We start from the raw sequence: 20,325 nt of genomic DNA on the forward strand, positions 1-20,325 counted from the left end.
AAATGAGCTTGTAGCTCCAAAGTTACACTATTCCAAAGAGCACTTTTGTTCCACTCAATTTATCCTCTAGGAGACAGCTCCAGAACTTACAACCAGCCTCTCAAAAGCACAAGTTTCTAATCTAAATTTTACATTAGATCATTACAAAACAGTTTTTACTGTCTTACCAACTCAACAGCCTGATTCACACTTGATTGTGAATAGTTAAAAATTAAACAGGGGCAATAAGTGCCCATACTAAATGGCCTTAGTGGTCCAAAGAAAAGGTTTAAGATATCGGCCGTAAACAAAATGCTAGATGGTGAAAATATTAAGTTCCAAAGGTAGAGATGTCACCCCAATACAAGTTGAATGGGAATTAAAAGAGATGAACACTTTTTATTCCCTAAGTTACATCTTTCACAGCAGGAATTTGAATAAAGTCCTTAGACTTACTTGAAAATTTACTTTTAAAAGATGATGATAACTACAGAAATTTACATCAAGAATTAATTTTGAAACCTTCCCCTCAAGTCAGCTATCTGGATCTCTCAGATATTTAAAAGATTTCTGCCATTACCTTGAGCTGGTGGGCCTTCCAACAGCAGGCAAGGCTTTCCCCTGCCTCTACTACTTATGCAGTCTAGACTGGAGCAATGAAGAAGACAACATGGCTCAAAAGCTCCCAGCTTTTATAGTGGAGCGGAAAGCTCCAAGAACTCTCTAGGCCGATGGCGTGTACACATCCTCAATTTTGATTGGTTATTAAATATATGTACAAAATTTCTGATTGGCTACTACTTTCACGAAGAATGAGGCTATGTAGTGCTGACAGCTTCAGCACATAAAAAACAATTTACAAACACTTCAGGTTAATAAACGTCGAAAATATAGATTCCCTTTGAAAATTAATTGTCCGTCCTCCCACCAGAAGGGGCACATAAGTCGACAGTAGAGACACCTTAACCCACAAGGGGTCGCATGCTGAGTGTAACATCAGGAGCTGGCGTACGGTCGTTTCAACCGGAAATCAATAAAACACCAAACGCTTACTTAATATGGTATTTATTGTTATAATAATATAAGATAATACTATTTAAAGACAAACACTTTTTAGCATAATAATTATAATAATGAGATTGCCTTATGCTTATGAACCGGCCCTGTGGCGTAGAGGTAGCGTGTCTGCCTCTCACCTGGAGGCCCCGGGTTCGATTCCTGGCCAGGTCAGGGATTTTTACCTGGACCTGAGGACTGGTTCGCGGGCCACTCAGCCTACGTGATTAGAATTGAGGAGCTAACTGATGGTGAGATAGTGGCCCCGGTCTAGAAAGCCAAGAATAACAGCCGAGAGGATTTGTTGTGCTGACCACACGACACCTCGTAATCTGCAGGTCTTCGGGCTGAGCAGCGGTCGCTTGGTAGGCCAAGGCCCTTCAAGGGATGTAGTGCCATGTGGTTTGGGGGGGGGCTTGTGCTTATGAAAGTGAAAAAGTGAAATTCAAGTTCAGTTTATGGAAAATATCTTTAAAATGATGTTTAATTTCATTTAACACACATGTAGACAATGCTCCTTCTCCCTCTACTCAACAATGAGTGATAACAGTGCACTTCTCACATTATAAATAAGTCTACACCATTAGTCGCGTATGGTTGAATAGAATGGAGACATGTAATGTGAGGAGTCGCGTGTGAATGAAACAACCTGATAACCAGCTTGTCACTCACTGAAGGAGTGGAGAGGGATAACAGTGGTGTGACAGAAGTGTGGATGAGTCCATTGAAAGGTACTGAGGGCTAGGAAGTATAATAAACATTGTTCGTGGAAGGATTGATCAAAATAAACAGAAATGGTTGAAATGACCTGATGCGACCCCTGACGGGTTAAGATTAAAGCTCAAAACTTCTTCCAATACACAGTTCAGGGGTTTACATCACAGATGGCCTTCTAACAGGCAGTCATTTTAAATGCATGGAGAAGGTGTATCTCTGGTACAACAGCAATAATAATAATAGTAATAATAATAATAATAATAATAATAATAATAATAATAATAATAATAATAATAATAATAATAATAATAATAATAATAATAATAATAATAATAATAATAATAATAATAATAATAATTTTCACACTGCTTAAGACTGTATACCCTGGGCAGGATTCTGTGGGCTCATGGGTTCATGTGTGGAGCTGATTGTGTATGCCTGTACTGTTGAACTCGTGTGTTTCTTCCAGCTTAAGAAATATTCCATGTTCCAGGATTCACAGATGACACAACAAAATTACCTTGTACAATTTTAGTCATATTTTAGTGCAGTTCAGTCATTATTGTAATTAAAAATAAATATGTATTTTTATATATAATGAATTTAACATACACCAAAAGAACCACTTATGATAACATTTACACATGCCGTAGATTATAATCAACTGTGTCTTGCTTTTTGTTAATTGACATAGTCTGAAAGCCATCTCCATCCTCTCCACCTTCTCTTTTACTGTCTCCATTTCATTCCCACTGGTGGTGAAAATTTCTCCTAGTTTTTGTTATTATTATTATTATTATTATTATTATGTAAATTAATGCATTTAAAAAGTTACATAATACAGACACATTTCCAAAATTCATTTCAAAAGGATCAGAGAAATACTAAAGGAAACCAAGTATTCTGAACTACTACTTTCACTACTGAGACTTGTCCCATGTTGTACAACTCTGATATTTCTCACCCACAGGTTATCTATAGTCGTAGCGCTGGTATTCCTAGGTTTGCCGGTTGGGACATCACTTGGAGGTGCTCTCAACAAGTATCTTGGCTTCCCAGGAACATTTGCTCTGTCCGTCATCATGAATGTCTTGGGATTAGTCTCACTCCTCCGAGTGAAAGAATCTGGAGACCGCAAGAAGGCCAAACACTCTGAACGCTGTTTTAAGTTTCACGATGTGTTGCAAACCTTTTACACCATAACACGGCGGCGGCAGGGATATCATCGATGCTGTATTATCCTCTTGGGGCTTTCCATCTTCTTTCTCCTTGGACCCTTCCTGGGTGAGTCACGTCACTAATAATGATGCAAGTCTACCAGTAAGAGAAATTTACCATTGTCTTCAATATATTAACATTAGATCATGTTAAATCAGAATGAGTTGAAGTTAATGGTCATGAATGGTCTTCAAAGTGAAGGAAAGCTCGAAACATACTTGTCTTGTTCTTTTAAGACCCAAGAGCCATGTTCAAAACTAAACCATCACGTTGCACAGCTTCCAGCCACTGGTTGGGTTTGTTTAGAAGATAAGCTTCTCCTTTGTCTTCTGTCTTCCCACCATCTCTCTGTTACTACTGTGATCCAGTCCTCCTCTATTTTCTTCTCCCTCTCCACTTCTTTCAGCCATCTATCCCTTCCTCTTCCTCTTGGTTTCCTGTCTTCCATTCCCATCTCATGCATCTTCTGGTTATCCTCTTCTCCATGCTTTTCATGTGTCCATACCATCTAACCCTTGATTCTTCTATCCTATCTGGCTACGGTTCCACTTGCATTACTTCTGTAACGTTCTCTTTTCTTATCTAATCCATTTTTGTTACTGCTATTCTACTTTTCAAAAATTTCATCTCACTGGCCTGGATCCTGCTTTTCTCCCTTCCCCTAATTACCAAAGTTTCTAAAGTATATGTAAGTGTTGGTATTACATTTGATATATCACTATTTTGCTGTTTTAGGGGACCACTTTACTCCACACCAAGCTTCTAACATTTTTGGGGAATATTACTGCTTGTCTCCTACTCTCACTTATTTGTTTATCATTTCTTTCACTTTCCTGTATTAAACTGCCTATATACCTGAAACTCTCCACCTTACAAGTTATTCCCCTCCAATCATAACTCCAGTTGTTCGTCTACTCTTATTTCTGGTTGTAAGATCATTTCACTTTTCTTTATACTAAATTTCATTGCAATATTCTTATACTATCTCATCCCATGCATCCATCTTCTCCTGAAATATTTAAGAATGTGTATTCAAATATTCTTAAGTATTTTGCTACTTGATTTTCTAGTCAATACAGGTTTTACAAAGGGAGTTCAATATATAAAGCAACACTTTTTTTTCTTCTAAAATCAGGTTGGTTTTATTGAGGATTCAAATACACCATGTTATTCCCCAATTCTTCTGCTACAAGATCCTATTTTTCAACACAATCTCTGTTCAATGCTGTGGTCTTATGCCATCATAATGTGATGGCCTGTATGTCTGCATGGTACCACTCTACTGGTCGATGTCGGAGCCAACGTCTTGCTGCATTGATAACTTCCCCATTGTCCATGTAGTGCTTCCCGCGTAGTTCATCCTCTATTGGGCCAAACAGATGGAAGTCAGAAGGCGTGAAACCCAGGCTGTAGGGTGGATGAGGAAGAACATTCCAGATCAGACAGGTTTACTCGACTTTGTTGTGATGATGAAACATGCCTCGCCCAATGACTCACCATGCTTTTGTCCACTGCCAGGTCTCCATGGATATTCTGCAAGCACCTATCTGTGATGCCCTGGTTTTCCATCAAAAGAAACTCAATAACTGCTGTCTGTTTGGTATGCATCTCCATTACAGACACCAATTTGAAGGCTAGTTATAGTGCTGTCACCTACCGGAAATTAATGAAACTCTATGAGATGAAGTGGGAATATTCAAAGATGTTCCAAACAAAATTTCAACATTTTAAAGCTGAAATTGGCCAAGAAATAAAATGTGTTGCATTATATATTGAACACCCCTCATATAACGGGGCTTTTAAAGCTTGTTACTTGTAAAATAAAAATAATGCAATATGAATGTCCAGTTTTAGAACACGTTTTTCATTAATTCTGTTGAGCAAACAAGCAGTATTTGAGTCTGAGGTCAGAATTGAAGTATCATTGGCATACAAGATAACTGAACTGTGGTCAAGTTTTTGTACATCACAGACATGAAGAATAAAAAGAAGATGACCAGGAATAGAGCCTTAAGGTATGAAAGTTCATGTAACTTGCACTGGCAAACCATTTTTTAGTCCCTGGTGGTACAACATTTCTGTGATATTTGGAAGAAACTTCATTCAGAAACAATAATTTTACACAATTACAACTTCAATTACTATAGTTCCAAATACTGTCAACAGATGTTAGAAGGCTGCTATAAGTGATGTACTGCAGAAATGCGACACCCACAGTGAGTGGAAGTATGAACTCACAATAAATCAACTTCCACTGAGCAAGGCATCTGGCGTACAGAGCATAAATGCGACCACAGCATCAATAAAGTGGCACCTTCTTGGCACTCTACAACAAGATGAAGGAAAGAACACACAAATTATATCTCATGAACAGACACTGTTCAAAGCACTTGCACTATATGAGCACATCATATAAAACTATCTTTCAAACCACAATTTGGTAGTGAAATAATCTTCAAGAATTCCTGTACTAGGGATCAGATGCTGAGGATAGTTGTGTAGGAAGCAGCTGAAAACATTTCAATGAAGTAATTCATTTACAGTATGTTCAAAGTGCCCCCTTTATCCCGGTTGGCTCAGTCGGAGAGCGAGAGTCCCAGATGCGGACCATTCACTGTCAGGCTTTGCTTATATTATAAGGGCAGGTAAGACTTAAGGACTGTTGACAATAAAAAATAAAAAAATAAAAAATCAATAGGTTTGACATTAAGCACTTCACATAACACAAAATAACAAAATTTAACAAATTTATCTTGATGATTTTGATTCTTCTCCAAAAGTTGTCTGATACATTACACCTTCATTCTCCAACCATACCGAAGCTTGCATTTTACTGTTATATAAAATAAATAACCATTATCCCACATCTGGCTTGAATAAAAATGAAAATTATTGTAGGAGAATCTCCTCCTAACACTGGTCAGATTATCAGCAAATTAAAAACAAATTAACAATAGTAAATTGTTCCAGGTTTCATAAACTATCCTAGGCTATCACAATAGTGTCTACCTTTACACAAAAAAAATTAAATTTTTTAATTTAATGAAGAAAATTAATTAATAATGGCATCATTAAACTTTGAAAATATTATCATAAATATTACATCATTATCTTTCTTATTTGTGGATAAATTCCATTAATAGTATTTCATCTTTCTGGTGTGAATTCAACGGAACTATACTCCTGAAAATATTTCCATTATGTAATTTTACTAAATCACGTCTCTTCAAGACCTTACCAAAATTAATTACGTTTACAAGTATTATTATTTCCATGAAAATCCTTTTAAACTGCTTTGAATAAAACATTAATTAATTCATGTTACTCGACACCTTGAAAATGAATTTTACAATATTTACAATTTTTATACTTTGCTCATACAATTTTGAAATAACACACACTTATTCATTTTTGGCTGGTACCTTAACGTCAACTTAATGTAAAATTCAAATAAAATTTACTAAAGGTGTTAATCATCTCAAAATAAGTCATCACAAACAATGCTGGAATAACCTGGGCCCAACGTGATGAACACGTGGCCAGGTCAGAACCACATTTCAATAAATCACAGAAAAATATTACTAACTACTGCACTCATTCCACAATCACACAAATGATACACGATTATTATTTACACATTTTACAATTGGATTCTGGAATTTGAATATTAAGTTTTGGATTTTTATTCTCCTATCCATGGAATATTCAGATGACGGTATCAGATAAATAGTAACACACGACACTCATAGAAATGTGATTAAATCTGGGCAATCACTTGTAAAGAAAATAACAGAGTTATCACAACACTGATCATCGAGAAAACCAGCGATTCAATATTCAGAAGAATTGGTAGACTAATAACACGCACCTAAATATTGGTTAAACATTAATATCATCAGACATGTGGTTCATGAGTCACGATAAATTATTTTTACTCCTAAATCTCATCCACATTATTTAACATGTGCTCCAATTAGGGAAAGGCTAGGAAAACAACAGATAGGGAATCTGCCACCTGGGCAACTGCCCTAAATGCAGATCAGTATTGACTGATTTATTGGAAATTCGCAGAAGACATGGTTCTTTAGACACAAACCAAACCTCATGGCACTACAGCCCTTGAAGGGCTATGGCCTACCAAGCGACCGCTGCTTGGCCCGAAGGCCTGCAGATTACGAGGTGTCATGTGGTCAGCACGATGAATCCTCTTGGCCGTTATTCTTAGCTTTCTAGACTGGGGCCGCCATCTCACCATCAGATAGCTCCTCAATTCTAATCACATAGGCTGAATAGACCTCCAACCAACCCTCATGTTGAGGTAATATTTCTACAAAGATGAACAGGAAAATTATTTTAAAAAGGTACTTAAATTTCTGATGAAATTGGATCTCGCCATCGGTGAATGAATCTGCTCACATTGTGACCTGCTTACGTGGCAATCTGCTTCTAGTCGTTATCTCCCCCATGTCAGACAGTGCCTACATTTTAACACTGCATGTTGACAGCAAAGTCAATTTCCATATTCTCGTAAATCGCTCTTTCAGAAGATGGGTGAGACATCCTGCTGAGGAGAATTGAGTATGTGAAGGTCCTCTTCTTTCTTGTCTTTATGAGAGCTGAAACTGACACAAAAGTTTTAGAATGTGACCAAACACATGACCACGTGGAAATGATCGTAAAATAATACGTAACTTGTCCTCGAAAATCTGCTGCACTCAAAGAACATCGCAATAGGAAGGGGCGTTTATTCCTGAAGTACAGGTATTTATACATTTACACCAGGAGATGTGTCCTTATATTGCATCGTAATTGCCATCGTACCTTCACCTGAAAGGTTCTCATAGTTCGAGAGAGTAATCATACCGAGAATATTAGCCACGCGCTATCAACTGGAGCGGCCTTGAGAAAATCCAAGTAGGTCACATGACTACAGCTGGCCGGTCGATTGAAAAATCAATACACTGTCAACCCTACCTATTCAAACCGGTTCTCTGTGTGAAGACACGACTGAGTTGAAATAAACTTGTAACATATCACTCTTAATGAAAGAATGATAACATCCCTTTGCCACATACAATAAAATATTCATTATAGGCCAAATTTGAAGGGGTCAAGAGGAAGTAAAAATTTGGCTGAATACTGATTTTTTCCTACTTGTTTAACATCATACTAACACATCGAAGGTGTTTGGTGACAGAAGGTTGGAGAAGGGCTAAGGTTGGGATGGTAGGGGCTGTGGCCTTGCCTGGTGTGTAAATAGAAAACAATGAAAAACCATCTTAAGGACTGCCGAAGGTGGGATTCAAACTCACTATCTCCTGAGTGGAAGCTTATGTGGGGATTATCGATGTATCAATGACCATACCCTCCAAGACTGTTACCCAGTTCCATGTGTAGATGTTGTTAACCACATCTTTGAAGACAAGACAACTTTTTCTAACCTGGACCATATGAAGTCATTCAGCGTACTTCAAACTTCTTCTCCCTGATGATTAGGGATAAGGTAACAAACCTTTCAATAGACAGACTCAAAACGGTGTTTAACTCGAAGGAGTGTGGCAGTGAACTGGCTGACCCACAACCACTAATGTCAGCCAAAAATATGAGCGATCCAGTACTCCACAAAATTACCAGACTAGGACGTGTTATTAAACTTCTTGTGTTTTTTGCAGACATTGTGGTGTTAAATCAACACTGAGGGGAAAGTGTTGTGGGGGTATTGTGAACATGTATGTAAATACAGTCGAACCTGCACTAACGGACACCTTTATTGAGCAGACACCTCATTATATGGACATTTTTCCATGGAACCGATTTTATTTTACATAACGCACGTGTTAAGTAAGCTCATCTAAACAGACACCTCGAATTCCAGACAGCGGACATCACCATTCCACTTGTCTTAAGCGGACACTTCACACATTCCACGACACTCTTTACACGGGGCTGTCATTATTTCTCTTAATATCATTCTGCAGACATACAGGAAGTCCAAGGAAAAGAGAGATGAAACACACATAGGAATGCTGAAGTAGCCGTGAAGTTTTTGACAAGTTGCTTTACGTCACACCGACACAGATAGGTCTTATGGCAGCGAGGGGACAGGAAAGGGCTAGGAATGGGAAGGAAATAGCCATGGCCTTAATTAGGTACAGCCCCAGCATTTGTCTGGTGTGAAAATATGAAACTACAGAAAACCATCTTCAGGGCTGCCGATAGTGGGGTTTGAACCCACTATCTCCCGAATACTAGATACTGGCCACACTTAAGCGACTGCAGCTATTCAGCTTGGTACCGTGAAGTATATTGTTCTGTACATGGCTCTCTCCAAACCTTTCGTTAGGGCGTCTTCGGTTCTAATTAGTGTACATTCTGAAAATTCTAGTTGTCCTGGAATACTACCAGTGTCTGCTTACTCACAAGTTACCTAGAGATTTTCGAGCATATCTTGCATCACTTTATTCATAATTCAGATTGTTACTGATAAGGTTGAGGTCAGGTAGTCAGCTTGAGAAGGAAAAGACTTTCATATGCTGATTGATGAAGGAGGAAAACCATAGCATTTCAATCACAGTGGCGAAACTACTTGGCATCATTTGAAGCAATGCCTACCCTAAGAAATACGATTAAACATAACTATCGTAACAAATGTATCTGCTGTTGTTATTGTGTTGAATCAACAATAATCTCTTTTTGATCTGTGCTACATGATGATAGCAGATGATATACTTTGCTGATCGCCCCGCTAGATGGCGACAGCAGACTACTTGTTCTGACAAGGAGGCAGTCTCTAACTTGTCTCACCCAGGACTTTTTGTTTTATTTCCCTTCCGTCAGTTTATGAATGGCGCGGGATGGTGGAGGAAGGGTACGTTTACCGCCCGCACTCCTCTCTCCGCAAGGTCTAGAGCCCAGAGAGGCAAGCCTCCTTGCTATTTGAGAGCGTAGTAACTCCCCGCGCGAAGGTGACAATGAAGTACCTTATTGTTAAGTGTGTGCTTTTCTTTTGAATTAGTAGACAATCCATGCATTATTGGCTGTATTTGTGACAATTCAGATATGGACTGTTAGTTGTGTAAAACGAGACAATAAAACCAGGTAGGCTCTTCATTCATAATCTGACAGCATTTCATTCATTTTTAGTAGATCCTCAAAAAGAGCTCATCCTCTGGAATCCAAAGGATTCAGACTTCCACAAGCATGCGCTACCCATTGGAGCTTTCATTCGATAGCAGTCCACAGAATATTTTCACACTATGATGATCTAAGACAGGTTTTTGAAGACATTGCAGAGAATGATGAGGGTTGGGACAGTGAGTCGTAAAATTCTGCTGTAGGGTTGCTTAACATACTCAAGAAGGCCCAATTCATTTATTTGCTCTGTCTCTGTAGATAAATTTTTGTTTATAGAGACCATATCGTTGCTCTACTGCAACATAAAAGCACACCTGATGTAAGTCTGTGCAATACTGAAATTAGAAAAACCACTGTATCCTCAAGGTCCTGCGATCAGAATATACAGTATCATCTTGCGTTGTAATATGTCGCAAAATAAATAACAAGATAAATGTAGACGACAGGACATTCCAAAAGCTCAAAATGTTAACATATGCAGTTCTTGACACCTTAATTATGCAAAAGGAAATACGGTTTGGCGATTTTGAAAGCATCCAGTTTGAGTTGTTGGATCCAACTCAGTTCATAGTTTACAAAGAGAGCTTCCCTGCTATTAAACTGAACAGTCTTATGAACATTTACCGCTGTTTTAATAGGAAAAGACTAGAAAGTGAATTGATTAAGATTTATTTCGATATAGAAAAACACTTGTCCCCTAAAACTTTTACATTACATTGTCCTCAGTGACCTCGAACCAGTGTATGTGGAAATGTCTTCTTATTATTATTGCTCTTTGTTTTACGTCCCACCGACACAGATAGGTCTTATGGCGACGATGGGACAGGAAAGGCCAAGGAATGGGAAGGAAGCGGCCGTGGCCTTAATTAAGGTAGATTTGCCTGGTGTGAAAGTGGGAAACCACGGAAAACCATCTTCAGGGCTGCCGACAGTGGGGTTCGAACCCACTATTTCCCGGATGCCAGCTCACAGGTACGCGCTTCTAACCGCACGGCCAACTCGCCCGGTTGTGGAAATGTCAAAATTGATTCTTTTAATATTAACATTTCCTGTGACCACTGAAGGGAGTATGAGCACTCTGAAGAGGATAAAAACATACTTGCGTAATTCAATGAACAATGAAAGACTTGGCCGTGCGTTTAGAAGCGCGTAGCTGTGAGCTGGCCTCCGGGAGATAGTGGGTTCGAACCCCACTCGAGAAAATGCTTGTGAAGAAATTGGTGAGTGATCAAGTATTGAAGGAATCAATTTTGACATTTCCACAACCGGGCGAGTTGGCCGTGCGGTTAGAAGCGCGTAGCTGTGAGCTGGCATCCGGGAGATAGTGGGTTCGAACCCCACTCGAGAAAATGCTTGTGAAGAAATTGGTGAGTGATCAAGTACTGAAGGACCGAGTGATTGACCATTTTGCAACCAAGACAACTCGATGTTTGGAACTACTGTACAAGAAACTTTAAGGTAATATTTACTGCCTACCCATTAATTAACTAATAGCTTCGCCACTGTTCAATCGCCCAGTAAACATGAGTAGGAGAGGCAATCGTGTTCAGGTCTCGAAACAAGAAAAAATGTAGTGTGAAATTATTTTCGGTGAGAAAGCTCACTGAAAAATTGACTGTGGGAAAAAAATTGTGAAGAATAAAAATGACATTTTAAGTGAGTGCAGGTGGGGTAATAGATATCGAAGAATGAAAAGAAAGTGGGAGTCAGTTTTTGCAGAAGTGAACATTGCGGTATATGATTGGTTCAAATGTGTTCGAGCAAAGAAACTAAGTGAGAAGGCCAATGTTACAAGAAAAAGCGCCAGAAATTGCAAATAACCTGAAAGTTGAGGTTAATTGAATAAAGAATTTGCACACTATGCTGGGTCGTTATTCCCGTTTTGAGAGTATTATATTATAGAAAAACGTGGTAAATTTGTACACCCAGCTGAATGATTACTTCCCGAAGCTGTAATGAATGTTAAGGCTGTAAAATCACTTCTAATATATCCCAGGCAAATATTCAGTAAGAAATTATTTAGAATACTGTAATCAAAATAAAGATGTTTGCTTATCTTGAAGGTGAGTGGTTTTCATTTTGAATATTAGGTTAATTTTATTTAAGTGAAGATATTTAATTTTGTTATGTTGTGGATATTGATTCTTTTATGCAGGTATGCTTAGGGCCAAAGGAATAATAGTGTGAGAACTTTGCTTACTCTGTGAACTGTGCTGCCCATATACTCTCTGGATGTAAAAACAAGACAAAGAAGTAAACAAAATAAGTGTAACCTGCGTTTATGCTGACTCTTAATAAATAATAAGTAAACCTAACATATGTCAAAGCCATAACACTTACAGCTGCTGAATTCTACAAATATAAAATTGCTAGTGTCTAATGAACTTTATGTTAATTGTATTATATTACCTCATTGCATATGTGTTTCCTAGCTGTCCAACTAATACTCACTATTCTGTTTCAGGTGAATACTCTGTTCTTTATCTGTTTGTTCGAATGAAGTTTGGATGGACAGCAGAAACGTTTGGCTACTTTGCTGGAGTCAAGATGATTGTCCTCTTTTTTGGTAAAATGTAGAATATATCTTTACATTCATACAAACAGAGATTTTCTAATTAAAAATGTGCTTTTTATTATACACATTAAAGTTGATTTAATGTACTATTGTGACTGCATAGACATTTGGCTGGAATATTTGTAACCAGACCAATATAAGATAATGACTCAATACTGCACTGAAATTAATAAATAATACTGATTGAGATGTAGTTAGAAGTGTTATGTAGAAGGACTGGGTAGTGTTGCTGTTAAGTCTCCAGTCCACGCATGTCCAATCCTAACACGAATAACTGATTTCATGTATGACACTACATAAAATAAGGTATTCCATCATTTCTTGGTTTAACTGAAACATGCCAACATGTCTCATTATGTTTACTAAATCTCTTTTCCATATGTACAGAAATAATGAGAGTATGACACAATGTATTTTCATTTTCAGAACTAAACACTTCTTCATTGTTTCCTGACAAAGAATCTATTAGCTACCTTACAATCTACTGGGCGAGTTGGCTGCGTGGTTAGGGCCGAACAGCTGTGAACTTGCATCCGGGAGATAGTGGGTTTGAACCCCAGTGTCAGCAGCCCTGAAGATGGTTTTCTCTGGTTTCCCATTTTCATACCAGGCAAATGGACCTTCATTAAGGCCATGGTTGCTTCCTTCTCACTCCTAGGTCTTTCCTATCCCATCATCACCTTAAGACCTATCTGTGTCGGTGTGACGTAAAGCAAATAGGGACTTTGCAATCTTTGAATTACCTACAATAGTCTGATTCTACCACTGCATCCAAGGTCATAATACTCAAGGAAGCAATCTGACAGTTCTTAGAGTGAGGTCCGTTTACTGCCTGCCTGGTTGGGAAGAAAGAAGTAGGAGGTATGGTTGTCATGGAGATAAGCCTGGCAGGCAGCTCTTGTTGCTTTGGAGTTGCCAAACCTCTCACTTCTGAGTTAGGTACAGCAGAACACAGAGGAACGAACGAACAAGTGAGCCGGAAGCAAGGGAGAAGGTTAAAGGAATGCAGGAATCGGGCAACACTGTGCAGTGGTATGTGCAATGCTCCTCCCTCCAGCCTTATCTGTCAGAATGCTTCTTTCACCATTATAGGTATACAGTACTTCTAACAGCCCAGAATCTGAATAAGGCAAGAGACAACTCTTCTGTCAAATAATTAGGGTGTTGTCATGTTGTTTTGAACTTCTTCTTTTTCCAAAAGAGTATATTTGCAATGGAGATATTATGTACTGATCATTTGTTAACGATAAGGATTCCATTTCAGTTACTCTTGCTCATATCCTCTTTACCCATAGTTCTTGCTCAAAGTCTCTCCGTCCTTTCAGTGCTCAATGACAGTTATCCCACATTAAATGTCCTACAGAAAGCTTGGTTATAGATGAAAGCATGATTCCATTTTGTGGAAACAGTACATTCCCAACAACTTGCATAAGTGTGGCAAAAAAAGATTATAAAAATTTGTTATAACACTTATGGGGTGAAAGTTTACATGAGTAAAGGAACTGCATTGAAGAATATGTACAGGCAAGTCCATGGCAACATCCATAGCAAAGGAAATGATGAATGAGTCTTGAGAACTAATTCTCACATGGAGTGACCGGAATTTGAACTACAGAACCCAGCGGTGTGAGGCCGGCGTGCTGCTGCCTGAGCCACGGGGGCTCTTAGTATATGGTACAAGTTTTATTTTTAATCACTTAGCAACCAAGATCTGCCAGCTCAGTAGAACTGGCAGAGTTCTTCATAAATATCTATGCTGCTGGTCGATTGAACACCCATGACACCTAACGTGTCAAAGTAATAAGAATAGAAGAATATTTTCACATTCCCGAACTGATATAAACAATATAAACAACTCCTACCCATTCTTCCTCAGTTCTCCAGCCGTGGTACCAGGTGCACTTCAAATAACTAAAAAGAAAATAGAAGGAAATCAGGATAAAATTTTATTGATTCATAAACCAACCATTTGAAATCTGAAACTGTTTTTTAATTACATTTGTAGTACCTGTTACCATTATTTCTTCTTTTTTTGCAGATCACTTACTGAATTTCATACATTTAGTACTTACGTGATACTTTCTCTTTCAACTTAGGCACACCAGTGATTGTAAGAATTCTCTCTCTCTATCTGAAAGTCTCTGATGCATGCATTGGTATCTTAGCATGCATCCTTCAAATGATACCAAGTCTCATCTACCCATTTGTACAAGAAGGTTGGATTATGTACATTGGTAAGTTACCGTAATATTCAATACATTACCTCTGTATTATTATGATAACTCTGTTAAGATTTTGGAAAATTTGAAGGAAGAAATAAATAAGGTAAACAATGAATAATACTTCAGTCATCAGTCAATACACTTCAAGATTTCCTTTCTTTGTCATGCAGTTACATGTAATTAGTGAATCAGTGGTAGTCAGCCTCCAGATCCCCAAGATCACGGTTTCAAACTCAGCAGAGGTAACAGTAACAGTTCGGTCTCTCATGGTAGTATCATGATGAGCACATTAGAAATTTTCTGGGTTTGTATGTCATGGTCCATTGTTTCACTGAAAACATAGAAGTTCAGTATTGAAGACAAATAAACCTACTCTCATCCATAAAGATCATGACAAGATTTGTCTTCAGCTAAAATGAGAATTTCTGCAAGGTTAAAACTTTTCTGATATCAGAAAGACAAAAATCTCAGAGAGAAAACACTAGAAGGTTCATCTTAGGAGTTAAAAATGCATCGTCTTCCTTGATCTGCATAATTATTATGGTCTCGCTCTGTAAACACTAGAGTGCAATAACACTGCAGTTGTCCTTCTAATGTTGTAAACATTTCTTAACAGACAGAGCAGGGGTCCCCATACTACGAAAAAGTAGAAGGTTGAAGTTGAAGGGCTAAAGGGCCTGAAAAGGTTTCAAATTTTGAGTCTTGGATAGCTCTATAAAACTAAAAACCAAATTTTGAAAATCACTTCCCACCTAAATGCAGTTCCGGAAAAACAGCCTAAAATCTCTTGTTTCTTTACTCGTTTTCTTTTTGATTCAAATCCTAGCCAAATTAACTTATTTACATAATTCCTTCTGTAATGTGTTCCTTGGTTCAATACCTTCGGGCATTTTTTGATTTTTTGAAAAATGTCCACATAAAATGTAGTTATAAGGGCTAAATGAAACTCTGCATTGACTCACATTAGTGCTTATAGTGGTGCTTATGTGAAACAATGTGTTGACTCGTATTAATGCTCGTAGTGGTAGAAAAAGTTAAACTGTTAATCTAATTGACTGGATAACAATGATTAAGAAAAGGATTGTAATATTTAGGAATAAATACAGAATATATTCTCATACTTTATTATATTTTATTTACCTAAAAGAAGTAGCTCCTATCCCTGGGATATTTTCAACACTGAGTTGCTTGCCAGAAGGGCTAGAACTGTAGATTTTTATTTCTCTCACCTTGGTGGAGGTTTGGATTGGTAGTCACTCTGACTCCTAATACACCACAATCTTTCAACACTCCTAGTGGTCATTATTGTTTTAAGAGGAAGAACAACTGGGCAACCACTCTCTTTTAATACTACTGTAATTAGAAATGAAAATGGAAGGGCTCTGATCCTTCGAAAACTGAAGGTATCTCCAAAAGAGAAAGAAGGGCCACAAAGGGCATGAAATTGATTGCTTGATTGATTTTGAGGATTAACTTTTTGTTTTGCCATTGTTGTCTTATTTTTCTAAGAATACAGTTAAAGAGTAATGGAGAGAGTCTGTCTGTTTCTACTGCTCCTGTTTTGATTTTAAATGGTTCTTAGATTTTCCTCATGAATTTAACTTTGGAATTTGTGTCTTTTTGTCTGTTTTATGTGTTCACTAAGGTTTTGAGGTCTAATCCTTGTTCTATCAGTGATTCATAATAATTTAGGTCATAAGTTTTTTTAAATTGCCATCATCATCATAATCATCATCATCATCACACTGTATTAAATTGAGCTGTTCATGATTCCTTATGTTTCATGAAGTGTAATTTGAGGAATCCAGAATAATGAGTATGTTCTTGTTAGAATCTCCATATCAAACAACAGTAGGTATCAATAAAAATAATGACTTCCCTACTACATTGAGTTTATAACTAATTATTCTGAGCTAATACATAACATATTTCATTTTACAGTTGCACTCACAGAAGTCACACATGGCACTGCATTTACAGTTCAGAAAGCCATTGTGACTAAATTGGTATCAAAGGAAGAAATGGGTAAGTAAGAGTAAATATAATAATGAAGTAACTTTAGGAATTAGAACTGATAATATCTAACTTTAAGAATCATTCCCCAAAGAGATATTTTCCTGCCTGGGAGGATCAGGGGTGACTTCTGAGGGGTAGTAGGTGAAGCAGCACTATTTTTACCACAGTTACTTTAAAAACTCATTTTCCTTATCATGTATGTTGGTTTTAATAGAAAATAGTTTTGTACCATGCCTGATTTACTGTTCTGGCAGCCAGTGAAGTGTGATTTAGACCATGGCGACCAGAGGGTGAAGAAGTCTTCCTTTCATGCTATTTAGCCTCTGGGGGCAGAGCTTAGCTCATTCGTTGCTATGACAACTGTGATGTTAGCCACTACAGTTTGTGCTGCAGAGAGGTACGTGGTGAAGTAAAGGGGAAAGATATACATTTCTTCTTCCTATGTGGACTGGAGCACACTTCCTTAAGAGTTGTACTGTTAATAAATACAAATCCTCTTTGTGATATAGTGTGTGTTTAATTAGAAACACCATTTTTATGTTGGAAAGATGAAGATGAGAAGGAATTAGAAATTGGAATAATCTATAATGGGAAATGTTTGATACATCTCCAGGTTCTTTGATATCATTTTTTTTTAGAAACTAGGTAAATGACTGATATAGAATCTGCCATCTGGGCAATTGACCTAAATGCAGATCAATGGTGAATAATTGAAGTTTTAAATTGTCATTGCCCTACTGACTTTCACCAAATATGTGGTACAAAGGAAGGGAACAATTCAAGTAAATGCAACAATCTTAGGTTTCATATGGTCACGGTTTAAAAAATTCTCATGGTTGTGCTCCTCTCCAACTCTGCAGAAATTATTTTGTTGGCTATGCTTGCATAATATAGCCTATATATTAAAACAACATTCAGAATAGTGATTAAGATAAGTGTGTGTAAATATAGTTTTCTTTCTTCCTACTAACTTTTCACTTAACTTTACAGCCATGAGCTGGAAAGGGGGGCCTAATTGGTAGTTTTAATAAGCATGATTATGGTATTTAATGATAGTAAAGTGTTGAAATGATCCACTAAAACTAATAATCTAGTGCTCTTTCATCTTTTTATTACTTTGGTTCAGCATTCCCTTACTCTAGCTGCAAATGTAAACAACACAAGAGCTCTTACTATCAGGAAGAAAGCATTATTGTAATATAAACAAGAACATCAGATCAAATCCTTAATCTGTTAAGCATAAGAATAACACAACAGTAAAGATATAATGTCCCTGGCCTTCTGGCCTCAGCTTGGCAGGTTCGATCCTGGCTTAGTCCGGTGGTATTTGAAGGTGTTTAAATCTGTCAGCCTCATGTAAGTAGATTTACTGGCACATAAAAATCTCCTGCAGGACAAACTTCCAGCATCCTGGCACCTGTGAAAATGGAAAAAGTAATTAGTGGGACGTAAAAACAATAACATTATTATTATTCACCTTAAACATTCTCTCTAGCAAAGGCATAAAACTTGTAATTAGATAAATGAATGAAATGGTGTTAAATAATGTATTGTCTGTGCTCTATTTGCTTTAGTACTGATGGTAGTAAAATGGGAATTTAAATGGTTAATTGATTAATGACTCAAATAAATAGACATAAAAGTCCTCATCTATTCTAATCAAAGTCAAAGGATTCTCTCCCCTTTTTAAGACGTTCTTTCCTTCTCTTACTTAGCAGTGGTCAGTCGAGTCTTCTGAGAACAATAAAGTTCCCTGCAGTTTGCCTCTTTTACATGGCAAAAACCCAACAGAGATCATGTCTGGGAATTTTAATTTGTTAAGATGGATGCCATTATTTTTCAGTGTTGAATTTTTAAGTTTTTTGTCTGTTGATGAAGAACAATAATAAATGAATAATAGACTTATTAAGTGTGTTTTTTTACAGGTATTTATTTTATTTTTAAAATCTTCCTTCATGTGGAGGCTGTCTAAGACAAAGAATACACCAAAACAATTTCATGTAAAAAAAATTTAAAATAAATTATGTCTCAGTCTGGCAAATACAAGTGATGTCTGAGTATCTAAAGAGAACCCCTGAGCGCTTTCAGTCACTAGTCGATGAACTCCTCGGAACTGATGTTGAAGTTCTATCATCTTCTTAGCTGACTGTCCCTCTAGCACCGATCATCAGCTCCCTCACTTCTAAGTCATTCAGCTCATATTTATTCATATAATACTACACTGTAGGCAGGTAGATAGACTTATTTTCTCTGTCTACTTTGTCTGGTTAGGCAGAGTGCATTTTAAATCTTACTGTGGGATGTACTCCAATGCCATGGACTTCCTTGTGCACTTGAAATACTTTCTCATGGAGCGACTGTGCTATGCGACGACCTGATGTGATGTCTAGTGTTTCGAACAGTTTCACCAAAGGCACAGGAGCCCAAGACATGAAGTAAAGATTCAGTCTCACTGCATTTTCTGCAGTGGTTACCATCCAGGGACCTTTTCAGTACAGCTTTTACAAGTGCAACGTTACATGTCATTTTCAGCATGTCTCTCCACTCCGTGCTAGAAACACCAGCATGGTTTCTAAACCAATGGTTTGCCTTGTTCAGACACACTCCCTGACCTTTGCTTCTCAGCTAGCACCATTTCTAAAATTAAGATTCTTGTAATTTATTTCTGAGTTTCTTGGTGTCATACTCACCACGCCTTTTTTCTTCGTATCCTCAGTTTTATCGTTTACGTTTAGCTCAGTTAAGCATCTGTTAATTTCTTCATATGGATTTCTAGTGGCTTCAATATATTGGTTCCCCTTCCATTTCAGAATGTTGCAGCTGTTTATATGCTGAAGCAAGGATTCCCAGCTTGCCCTAAAATCACCTAACCCTTTGTACCATTTATCCGAGTAAATCATAAAATCCAGAGTGTCAGTTAGGAAGGGATAAGATCTTCTTGTGTACTCTCAACAAGGTTATCAGCATCTTCCAAAAACCGCTGTGGTATTTTTCCTGCAGGAACGTACAGGAACTGGTAAGTCAAAGTAAGGCAAACTGAACAATTTAGAATTGAAAATTTCTGATCTGGATGAAGCCAGATGCAGGATGATAATGGGATGAGATTTTGCTGAAGGAGTGCCATTGTCTTCTTGGAATTAAATAGCATATATATTTTGATCAAAGTAACTATATACATTTACATAGAAATGAATCCTCAAATACCATTGCTCTTCAACCATAACAAGGTAAGGACCACGGCTACAGGCAGCAGACTATTATAATGAAAAATATGAATTCCATTAACCTTCATCGGCTAACGTAAATTTTTTAACACTTCGGCTATCATTGCAGCTGTTAGCCGCACTTGCATCTTTCTAACTGTCAGTGCTATTGTTTAACTTAAATGCATAATAGACAGCAGGTTTC

At 37.5% G+C, this 20,325-nt stretch overlaps 1 protein-coding gene across 1 annotated transcript in view; it reads left to right on the forward strand.

The window, feature by feature from the left end:
- Window positions 1–20,325, forward strand: part of LOC136862938 (probable peptidoglycan muropeptide transporter SLC46) — a 59,483-nt gene that overhangs the window by 9,395 nt on the left and 29,763 nt on the right. The window contains exons 2-5 of the mRNA XM_067139231.2: window positions 2,723–3,036; window positions 12,569–12,670; window positions 14,776–14,913; window positions 16,843–16,926. Of these exons, the coding sequence (XP_066995332.2) occupies window positions 2,835–3,036; window positions 12,569–12,670; window positions 14,776–14,913; window positions 16,843–16,926 (526 nt within the window). The 5' untranslated portion in view covers window positions 2,723–2,834. The remainder of the gene's footprint in view (window positions 1–2,722; window positions 3,037–12,568; window positions 12,671–14,775; window positions 14,914–16,842; window positions 16,927–20,325) is intronic.

Source organism: Anabrus simplex, chromosome 1 (genome assembly GCF_040414725.1).
Source record: "Anabrus simplex isolate iqAnaSimp1 chromosome 1, ASM4041472v1, whole genome shotgun sequence".
NCBI lineage: Eukaryota > Metazoa > Arthropoda > Insecta > Orthoptera > Tettigoniidae > Anabrus > Anabrus simplex.